Source organism: Rhopilema esculentum, chromosome 12 (genome assembly GCF_057945365.1).
Source record: "Rhopilema esculentum isolate cy_ngs chromosome 12, ASM5794536v1, whole genome shotgun sequence".
In the NCBI taxonomy this organism is placed as follows: Eukaryota; Metazoa; Cnidaria; class Scyphozoa; order Rhizostomeae; family Rhizostomatidae; genus Rhopilema; species Rhopilema esculentum.
In genome coordinates this window covers 3,340,729-3,352,324 of record NC_142826.1, presented here as the reverse complement: position 1 = coordinate 3,352,324, position 11,596 = coordinate 3,340,729, and the positions used below count along the sequence as shown (strand labels likewise).

At 35.1% G+C, this 11,596-nt stretch overlaps 1 protein-coding gene and 1 pseudogene across 1 annotated transcript; one reads left to right on the top strand and one right to left on the bottom strand.

Moving 5' to 3' along the window:
• Positions 1-374: 374 nt before the first annotated feature.
• On the top strand, positions 375-7,985 carry LOC135681505 (uncharacterized). Its single transcript, XM_065196014.2, has 2 exons — positions 375-906; positions 5,272-7,985. Exons 1-2 carry the CDS (start codon positions 677-679, stop codon positions 5,732-5,734), a joined length of 693 nt encoding a protein of 230 aa, XP_065052086.2. The 5' UTR covers positions 375-676; the 3' UTR covers positions 5,735-7,985.
• On the bottom strand, positions 3,058-4,298 carry LOC148958700 (uncharacterized; annotated as a pseudogene).
• Positions 7,986-11,596: the final 3,611 nt, after the last annotated feature.

Sequence of the window (11,596 nt, the reverse complement as noted above, 5' to 3'; positions counted from 1 at the left end):
CCATAATTTCTTCCTTTTTAGATCCACAGATTTGATTTACAACTCCACGAAATGAGTCAGATCCACACTTATTTTAGTCCCTGTAATAAGGTTATGCGAGTACATTTGCTTAGAAGGAATTTTTTAAATTCAAAATCAAATCACAAAACATTTTAATTTTTTCAAAAATCAATAAGCCTAAGCCTAGACGGGAGGGGGGGGGGGAAATTATTCAGTATTAGCATGAAACCTATAGTAGTAAGCATAAATCCAATATTTTCATGAAAAAAGTTTTTTCTGACCGCCGATTGCGCGGAGATCCATCGAGATCTATCGAGACAAAAGACGCCCGCGTATCCTAAAAAAAGAGACCGCACTTTTCAAACCTGGAAAGGCTAATTACATGAGGTACCTTTGATGCATTTCTCACAAGTTTATACTGTTAACGACCGGGGTAAAAGGTCGTTTGTTCCTCTAAAGACTTCGACCCCAATGCCTTTATTCATTAATGTCTTTTCGGAGGAAAGCTGCATTTCACAACTGAGCCAAGTCTACCTGAAGCAAGAGAGAGGATACTTTTTCCAAACTGTACAAAGCCAAGTGCTCAGTCGGGTGCCTAGGCCCCTACGTCTACGAAGCTTCTTGCTTAGTTAGTCGTTGTTGTTTATGAGTGTCGGCGCGGCTAAACGGCAGAAAGATGTATGTTAGAAAGCTGAAGTGCATGGTTGTACTTATTTCTACATTTGCTGTGTGTTATATTTATTACTTTTTGAATGAACAGAGTTGGTCTTGGTACCTGCATAGCGCTGAGAAAAATTCTCGGTGTCAGACACCTATTGAGGAGATGAGGGACTTGATTCAACTTACCAGAGATACGCATATTATTTTAGACTCTAACAATCTGACGCATTTCCCTATCTATGGGAGGTGAGTATATTTTTACATAAATTGCAGTGTTCATTGTCTCTTTTCCTAAGTGGCAAGCCATGTCCATATATCAGGGGAACTCTAATCTAAGCTGTATGTTGGGGTGAACTAACAATCAATGAGGGAGCAATGAGGCTATATTTAGACAAAAATGTGCATGTGGATGATCAAATATATACAAAGAAGTTTCTTTATCGATTTTTTGATTATATATTTCGATATGAATTGTCATAGGAGAGTTGTATGGGACAGCAATAAGTTGAAGTGTCGAATGACCTGTTATGTTATAGCATTTTCAATGAATACAATTCATATTTTGTCAAATCTCAATAAGTGTGATCGTAAAATATTCATATAAGTCACCCAATATAAGAGATATTTTGTAGGGTCCAAATTACTTCAGTGTGCTCCAACTTTCCTCTGCCCCAAAATTACCCCAAGTTCATGTGTTTTACTAGGTAATAATCTTTGGGTATCTCTATAGAACAAAGCCAGGGAATTATCTAAGAACAATTTTGAGGACAGGGAACTGTGGTGGAACACATTTAGAATATTTTTGTAAGAATGTTTAAACACAAAGCCTGCATAACCCTCTTCATTTAAATCCTCCCTTGCCTACAAATTCTAAGCTCCCAGGACATTGAAGCAGGCCTCTCTGGGAAAAAAGACTATAAAAAGCCCTTGCCAGTTTGGCTGTGTGGACTATTTAGCCCTTGCAGAACTGTTGTTTATTTTTCTATAATTGAGTGTTTACAAAGGCAAAAATACATTACCTTAACAATTCTTTAAACACTTATCACCTTAAGAGGACATTTTTATGTGTATTTCTACCTTTAAATTTTGTATTACCACTCCTTAAAACAAGACAAATAAGGAACACCACTTGTTAGGAATAAAAACACGCTGGATCCAATGAGAGTCATTGTCATTACAAAAGTTTAATAGCAATACAATGTTATCAAAGGCTAACAGAAGATAAATTTGATTTGCAACCAAGTTCAAGAAAATATTATTCAAGTATTTGTAATACAAAGTCATTCTATGTCCATTTCATGATTGTCAACTTCATTTATACGACTGATTGAGTCACTGAGCTCTCATTCAGATTCATAAACTTCTTCAAATAGTGCTTCAACTCTTCTTCTCTTCACTTCAGGCTGTCCTTCTGTCAATTCTATTCTCCTTTATGACATGTAAATTTCAAGGGCTCTTTCAAAATATCTTCTCTTTCTTGGCATCCCCAATTTTTATTATTGCATTTAATAAGCATCAAGTCCTCCATGGTTTCACGGTGGAGAGAAAGCCTTCTGCGACTTAGCACCAATGTTAACACAGAGAAGGTAGCTCCAGTGTGGAGTTGGAGCCAGAAAGACAAATCAGCAAAGAAACTAGCAGGCAGGCATTAGGGTATTCACTCTTGCGATGTGTGACAATATTTTGCCATGTCTTCTCTGGAGTTAAAGGGTTTTTTTACAGCTGCTTTTATGAAAAATTTTACAGCAGCATTACATTGCCATAAAAATTCGTGATTCAAAATCTTCCAATCGCTTTCTCAAGATATCAGTTAAATCAGCAGATATTGATGATATTTTGTTCAATGATGTTTGAGCAGTGTCTGGACAAAGTTGGCTAATATCATCCATCCTTAATTTGATGTATTCCCTGTTTTGTGGACTTGTTGCTCGTGTCCTGCTCTGCAATATTCTCAAACCAGCACAATCTTTCCTACGTCATTGTCTTCAGACGTAAACGACCTCAGATGGTTATCAAGCAGTACTTCTCTGTGGCATTCAAAAATATCTTGGAGCTGGCCAATAGAAATGTCTACTGTAGGCTTCATATTAAAAGCCAGAAGCCCTACACTTTCAAAAATAAAGGACAATGGTTGCATTACTTCGAGAATATCCAAAGCTGTTGCAATCCCACAAAATGTCTGCATCTTTCATCCTCTTAAGCAAACATTTTAGTTTGTCCTTTATGCTCCCACATTTCTGCTCAGTCACATAGTTCTCAAATGCTATCTTCAAAGCTGGAAGCGTTTGCAACCTGTGAGAGTTTAGGAACGCGAGTTTTTGTTGAGCGGCGTTACCTAATAGTTGTGTTTCTTTGACAAGCCTCCGTTGACGAGTAGAACTTCGGTGTAGTCTCTTATTTAACGTGCAGAGAACACGGAGTCAGAGGAGCTTCAGTAAGACGCGTGTTGACTTGAACTGGGGTTATCGTAACTAAATTAAATGAATCTATCTACACACGTATATTAAACTGATTGTTCTAGATATAATCGAATGACGCCAGGAAAACAATGCATAGGTTGGGAGAGGCAAGGTGACAACAGATGATCAATGGAGAGGAAATGCCATGGGGGAATAGCAGTGTTTTGATGCTGGTGATCTTCATGGTGATTAATGATGATGATGTCGTAATTGCCTTTTGGGAAATGTCTTACGTGTTAAGTGGAATGTGATGAATAGGCAGAAAAAAGTGTATGGCATAGGATGGAAAATAGGCCTAGGCAGGGTCACTACAAGAGAACCCACGATATCTGTGGGAAACAAAGCATGTTCCAGTTATTTTAGGCAAAGCTTAATAAATAGTGCCAATGGCTTCAGCAGCAGCTGTGACTTCTGCTTTTAGGGCACCTGACTGTTTTAAAATATTGAAGGTGCTTGTGAAAAAAGTTTCAACGTCTTTGATGCATGGGCTGTTCATGGTAGCCTTTGCAGCAAGTTTGATTCTATGATTCACACAGTGAATGGTTAGGAGCCAAGGTCATTCAAGTTTGAGTTGTGTGAGAGAACCTCAATATTTTCCCATATTCACACTTGCCTTATCTGCTGTTGCACTGACCAAACATGTACCATATTTTGAAACGCCAAGTTCCATCTTTATCAAGAAACCGTTGGCTTTTTTACCTGATTGTGCATCTGTGCCTCCAAAGTGAGCCATCTTGCCCATCTTGTTTTCCTTGTATAAGTTTAACTCAATTTTGTTTTTTGACATTTTACCAACACTTCAAAATGCTTTAGCGGCATGCTTGGTGTTAAAGCAAGCTCATATACAGTTCTCAACAGCATTCTGTATGAATCCTTTGCAGATGCATTAATGCAGGACACGGCAATTCTTTTATATATCGGTCAATCCTGCTCAACTGACAGTTCAATTTCATTATATTGCTTTTCAGTTGTTTCTAAATTTTATATTTGGTAACATTGTTTGCCCCATCAACAAAAGGTTTCACTGCTGTTTTTACTTCCTCTTTATAGAATGGACTTTTGATGATGGAATCATAGTTTTCGCACAAACTTTACACAAAATATAATTCACCATAGTTGTCCGGCTTTTTCCAACAGTTTTGAATAAATTACATTCTCTTTTCCCCAAGAAAGAAAATTACTGAGTTTCACTGTTTCTGCCTTTGCCTTGTTTCACAGGTTAAATGTGGCTTTTTTTGGAATGCCTAGTTCATATATTGTGACTTGAAAAGAAATTGTTTTGTATTTGACAGCATGGTGTAACTTTTCTCATTTTAATGTTTTGAAGCGTTAATCACCCTATATGTTGTTCCTTTCTTGTGAAAACATTCCTTTACCATTGCAAGTTTTAAGAGGTCAATGCAATAGCTTGTTGATATGTGCTATGTAAGGAAACAAAAGTCTCCTATTTATAACGCCATTTGATAAACACATAGTTGTGTTAAAGTCAATGACCTGATCTAAAACATTGTCAATTTACTTTCATTTAGGTATGTGCTCATATGTTGTGGTGATAACTGATAAAAGGACAGACTCAATGGCAATATTGAAAAATGATCAAATTCAAAACTATATTTTTCCCAACAGGAAACGCTTTGAGGTCCCCATTTTTATAATTCACTTTAAGCCTAAGCACCAAAGCGTGAGCACAAAGTATTCCTGCAAAAAGTTCTGTTCATCACAGATAAAAGGAGATTCCCTAAACACTTTCAGTTTCTGAAAGATGCCAATAAAACATGCTTGAATGATGCACCCCTGGATAAATTGAAATCATAAAGATTTTTGCCATGGTTTTCTGTTGTTGCAAATCAACTTGCTACAATATAAAAACAGCCCTCCTGATTTCCCTTTAGTTTCAAAATGTATCCTAGAATTTTTGGAGATTGTGTGGGACAAGCCGCGAGAAAAGTTGCTTTATAATCTGTCATTTTTAAATAAACCTTTCCCAAATACCTATAAATAAACCTCTTGTATGTATATTTTGTATGAAGAATGTTTAGAATTTGTAGATAATATGTTGATTGTCATAACAGGTGTTAAGTTTGGTTCGCATTTTTTATTAATTTAAAAATTTCAGTCAAAATTGTACAACGATTAATTTTTGTATCTGTAGCTTATTTGGTGCATTGCGATACAAAGATCCACTGCCTTGGGACACTGATGTAGACCTATTTCTAAGAGCAGAGGAACTGGATAACATAGATGAAGATAAACTTTTGAGTGATTTCAAAGCTAAAGGTATTAAAATATTTTATCGTCCATGGTTTGGAGCATACAGAATCACTAGAGGAAGATCACGTGGTGATTTGATGATATTTAAGAACTATTCAGGGACAATGAACAGGGTTGGGATGGAGTCATATGCTTTCTTTGTCAATTATAGAAAGCATCACATATTCCCTGCTCATCTGATAGAAAAGCCTTTACCAACATTGAATTTCTGTGGAATTAAGATGTTTGCACCTAGAGGTGGTATTGAGCTGCAGAAATATCATTATAGGAATGATTGGTGGCTAGAAAAGAAACCCAATGGATGCTACAATGCCTCAAAATATAAAAAACCAACAAAGGAATGAGTAATGTCATTTTCTTACTTTATCCAGTTTATCAAACTTTTGAAATGAGTTAAAGTGCTTTATTGACAAAATTTCAACCAAACTGAAAAATTAATGTTCTATATACCAACCAGTATGTATAAATAGCAAATTGTATAATTAATTCCATGATATTAATGCTGTAATATTTCATAATTTGTTAGGTCAACTTGAGAAAATATTCTGTGTTTTTGTAACATAACGTAACATGACCTTCCCACTGCAATCACTCCTTGAACCTAAACTTTTGTATGCTAAATTAACAGAACACAGGTATCCCAAATTACTAGTAAACAGTTTATGTTTATATACTACAAATATCATCATCATTTTCAATCCCATCAACAGTGAATCATCAAGAACTTGATTTTCCTGATCATCTTCAGTTTAATCATTTAAAAAAAACCATAAAAACTGTAAGGATGCTTCTTTTAAATATGAGAGTTTTTTGTCCAAAGTACCTAGTAGGGAGATGGAGAAATTAAAGAAAGCTAGCTAAATGCAATCTTCAAAGCAATGCTTTTGAAGAGGACATATAAGTTCTAAGAAGTCTATGTAGAGAGTTTATATTTGTATTTTTACAATTTGTACTAGAAAATTGTTTGGTCCCTTTTCTGTGACATTGAAGCAAAATCCTATCCCTCTATCAACAGTGTAGTAATCCATTGATTAAACTGAATTAAGAAATCTGTCTTTATTCAGAAATATGAAATAGCTGACAGAATACAAGGAGTTTTGTGAGATGTGTTTTTAAGATTAGGACAGAGCCTATTATGATATACACTTTGAGTTTGAAAACCTTGACCCAATTTGTGCACATAATATAACTTTCCCTGAAACATCAAAATGTCCTTGCTCTGTTCTGTTAAAAGATCTATGCAAACCACGAAATGAAATTATGATATTAGAGCATATGTATATGATGTTTTAATTGCATAAATATTTAATTTAAAATTTGTCTTAAGCCTGTAAACAACATTATGCACCTTATCAACTTGTACACCAAACATCACTTTAACCTGTAAATTACACAGTTGCATCTTATAAATACTTCACTCAGAGCCAGTTTCACAAAACAATGCACCTTTTGTAAATAGCAACAAGTTCAGCAATATTATAACTATATGTTTTCACACCTTTATATTTTATATATATGTTTTTTTATTAAATCAATACAATACTGTTGAAAAATTACTAGTAACATTAAGAAATGTACTTCCCTAATAATGTCTCCAAACACTAAGAATACCTTTGTTGTCTATAAATTTATCTTCTGCGAAAAATGTCAACTGCCCTACAATCAAGAAAAAATCTCTTAGTAAAATTCTGTTGTCACAGCCTTTTCAAAAATTACCATCTTATCAACATTTTCTTTTTTCCTTCAACTTGTAATTTTTGCCAGCATTGTCAAGCAAGTTTGTGTTCTTTCCTGGTTGCTTAAGATTTGTTTCTTTTCAAAATAGAGCTGTAAATTGGTTCCAATTTATATTTATTTTCAAAGTAGTGAATTGATTATTTCTATTTCAATACTGTAAATTATTGATTTCAGTTGTTTCAGACGATAAATTGCTTATAATATTGTTGTTTTTGAAGCATTGCTCTTTTTCTACTGATGACAGTGTGTATCCTTGCTCAACAGTTCATTCATTATCATAGCAGTTTACTTTGTGGGAGTGGGTCTGCAGGTAAAGTTACTGAAACCACTTCATGGGCGACGCCAGAGGAAGGGACTGGGGGGCTTCAGTCCCCCTCCCCCACTTTTTTGCACAAACGTGTTTTTATTAAAAACAAGAAAAACAAAAAAGATAGAAGAAAAGAATAGTGCAATAAATCCTTTTATTGCTTAATGTCTCAAGGAATAGGTCTATAGTGCCTCATAAAGTAATGAATTGCATTTTAAAGGCTGGAATTAATCAATCGCAATAAAAGCATGCCTTAAAAATGGTAAAACATTTTCAACGGTTGCAAAAAAATGACTACAAGAAATGTTCTGAAATGTATTTTAAGCTAATCTAAAGGGCGTGGTTGCAAAACACTTTCCGCTCGCAGGGAAGCCTTTTCTTTCAGATATACCTACGGCCTCCGACAACATCTTGTCGGTCCTTATAATGTACCGCATAACGAGTGCCCCATAAAATCATAGGCATGAATTATCGTGAAGCATTTAAATGTGATTCTCATTCTCAAAAGTTGGTTTTTAGTCTAACAATGCTGTCAACTCGAGCCCCTCCCCCCCCCCCCCACTTTGAGTTTCTTGTGGCACTTTCCTTTTCAAAGATTGAATCAGTATCGTCCACCCAACTTGCTTATAATTTATTGTTTGCCCAAGATGACTTGCTTGTCAAAATACTGATTTGACAGATTATCGAGAAGATCGGAAGCAACCTTGCACCATATCAAAAAGTTTGTTCCACTCATACATGAAAATTCTTTTGTGTGGGCCACAAGCCAATTCTGCAGCCATTGCAGTAGAAGTAATTATTTTGTAACATGATTAAATGTATAATTGTGCTGCGAAAATAACCCGGAAAAATGGTATCCCTCGCTGAACTGTTGTTTTTAAATGACACTTTGTCAAAGCCTTTATTTACTTTACTTTTCAGTGACAACAGGCCATCCAGAAGACCTGATTTTCTTGAGATATGAGTTGACTAGAAATCTGTAACACCAAGATTTTTTTCTCAAATCTCTTTTGTTATTAAAAGTAACAAGAACTGAAAAATATACAAGCGAATCTGAATATTGACCATCACAAGTAAGGTCCTCTTTTCATTCAATATTATTTCCCTACACTACTCTCGTCTGGAAAAAATGCCACAACTACATAGTCTATCATAACATAGTCAATTGACTATGTTCAAAATGTCGTTTTCAATTCGTTCGAACTCGCTCGTAAAAATTTGCTAACGTCTTGTCAAAGTGTTGCTTAATTCCTACAAATTTGAAGATGACGAAGTAAATTGCCTAAATGTAGCCCGAGGCCACCTCTTGGAATTAGAGAACGTCTTCTAATGAACGCTGAAATATATTTTATGGATTACTTCACCAAAAATTTTTACATGAACTGTGACAGATTTGCATTCGAAAACAAATCGATTTGAAATCAAATTTGCAAGAGACTTTTTACTAAAATTTTGAATGCTTTCTCCCTTTATTTGAAGAAATTTCCCCTTTGAGGAATTTACATTGATATTTTATCGTCACAGTTTCAAAGAAAAGTATTAGAAAGGAAGTAAATATGACCAAAAACTTTTTCTTTAAAACTTCACATGATTATTTAAAAAATTTCGAAACATCTTCGCTCAAGTTCATCATCAGAAAATTTCTAGGCCGAAAATGCTCATACTGTACGTGCCATGCTTTTTGCAAATACATTCTATGTTGCCTGTTGACTAAGATTTATCCCCTTTCATCACCTGCAAGCTTTCATACATAAACATAGGCTTTGTACTAACGTTGGTTGTAAGACTGCAATGGTGAGTCGTAGTTCATGATTTTAAATGCAAAGCTGTTCCAAGGGAAGCACTCTAATGAGCTTGGCATTTAATGACGAGCTCTTATTTGCTATCCTTAAACTCTAAACATTGAGCCAACACCCTTGGTGTCTGTCTTCTACTAAACACTGTGTTTTGACTTCAGTTCAGTTCTTGATCTTTTCTAATCTACCAACAGAAAAGCGATTCACTGGTAAATAAACCAACATTTAGTTAATGAAACAGCAAGGCTCGAATATAAGGGTTTCTTATAGCTAGGGAGATGACCGCCAAGCCTTGGTTATTGTGATATTAACAAAACAATTGCTTTTTTTTTCTCTTTTAATTAACACACCTTTGTACAAACGCATTAATACTAGAAAACTTGGGTTGAATGTAAACAGTTGAAAAATGTGCTATAATTTTCAAGTTGCTGCCATCAGCTTGAAGGCCATTTGGCCTAGCTCTCCATCTGGGCATTGTACTTTCATTTCAACACTCAAGCAAGTGCAGACACGACCTAACATCAGTAGACAGGAGCCATGCTATAATTTTTTTGCCTTTCATGTGATCAGTTTAGTCCAAATATTCTACCATTATCTTGCATCGTCATGTGTTGCAATACACGTTTTTTATTTATAAGAAACTTTATTACTAAGAAAAATTTAGAAACTGTAAAGTCTCCAATTTAAAAATACAGTTCAAAAGTTTTTATTTTGTCGATTTTTATTTTCATTTTGGAAATGATGCCGTTTGGATTTTGATTTTCATTGGTTTTTTCGTGAAGATCTGCGTCAATATTTTCAAAATATGCTCAAATTTAAGGGAACTTTAGGTCCCGAAAATATTGAAAGTAACTAAGAAACTTGAAGTACTATAACGCCAAATAAAGACTAAGCTAAGCTAACGAACTTTTAATATTTATTGCTGATCCAAATTTCTTATAAGAAAAACGGGTAGTATATGTAGCATTCAAGTTCTTGTTCGAGCCCAGTTTTTCAGATACTCTATATAAAGAATTTACAATCTAAAAAGATATGTATTTCCTTCCTCATAAACAGCGATAAAGTGATACAATTGGATGATGATTCGCATGAGTTTGTTATTGTTTGTTATTAGTTATGGTCTCTTGTGCCGGGCTTCCTTGCGTTTTCCTTGTATCCGCTTTTTACTAGTTTATTTGCAATACCGGGGGCGCTTTTTGGCCTCCTGGGGATTTTATTTATAATATAAGGGTAAGGTGTGTGGTTAAATCCTTGCGTTTTCATTCCCTTGGTTATCCTATCAGTATTTAAAGTTTTGTCATAGCGTGGGTCTCACTTTGCTTGTTGAAGCCTCAATTGAAGTGTGTTGTTTAGTTTTTACGTGTGACTGAGTGAGAGCTAGCTGTAAGACGAGTCAAATCATGATTGGAAAGGTCAGTGTTCCTCTACTTATTAACCAGGTACGTTTACAAGCTGTTTTAGAAAATACTTTTGTGTTTGTTACTTGGCAATTTCACCTAATATAAGTACGGATTCGAGCGTTCAAGGCTCGCTCGAAGAAATAGTTTTTCACCATGTGCGCCGGCTTTCTCCGTGGATTGTTTCGCTCATATGTAAGTGCACCTATTTCTGTCCGTAGTTCCGCAATCATTTCGCCGTCAAAATTTTCCTGAAAAGTAATTATTTACGGCTCTTTAGCAACACTGTTTTCTATTCTTCCAACACGGAAAGAAAAAAGTTTGTTTAAATATCCAGTACTCGGGCCTTGTATTTTCTGTTGACTATTTCTCGCTATAAATTTAAACAGCCTCTGAAGTTTTGTTTTTCTTCTGAAGCTCAATTTTTGCAATTTGAACGAAGCTTTAAACTTATAAAGCGAATTCAAATTGTATCATGTTTAATAGATTTTTGGGTTTGTTTTGTTGTCAATAATTGTCCATTCTGTGCTTGGTGCAGCAAGATAAAAGTCGCTACTTTTTTCTCTCTTCTATTTTTCCAGCAAGGGTCGGTGATTAATCATTATAGTAGTTCTAGATTTAAGCCATATAAATGGCGAATTTTGCACGTTATTGAGAAAAAAGCTAGATTTTTTCCAAGCAAGGTATTCCAATGCTTGGCTGCTTTTTAAAATGTTTCTGAATTGGGCCGATATACAAGACCCGTACGGCTTCTTTTTAGAAATCTATATATATATATTTTATATTTTAGAAATCTATATTTTTGCTGGTTATCTTTTGGAGAGATAAAAAGTTTACAGTCCTTAATAGGGTACATTAGCGCAGAAATTTTTTCTAGCAGGCACCGTGTAACATTCTAAAAGAAGGTAGGCTGAAAAGGGCGTGACCAATAATTTTTGGGACCACGCCCCTAAGAACGCCGGAAAATGC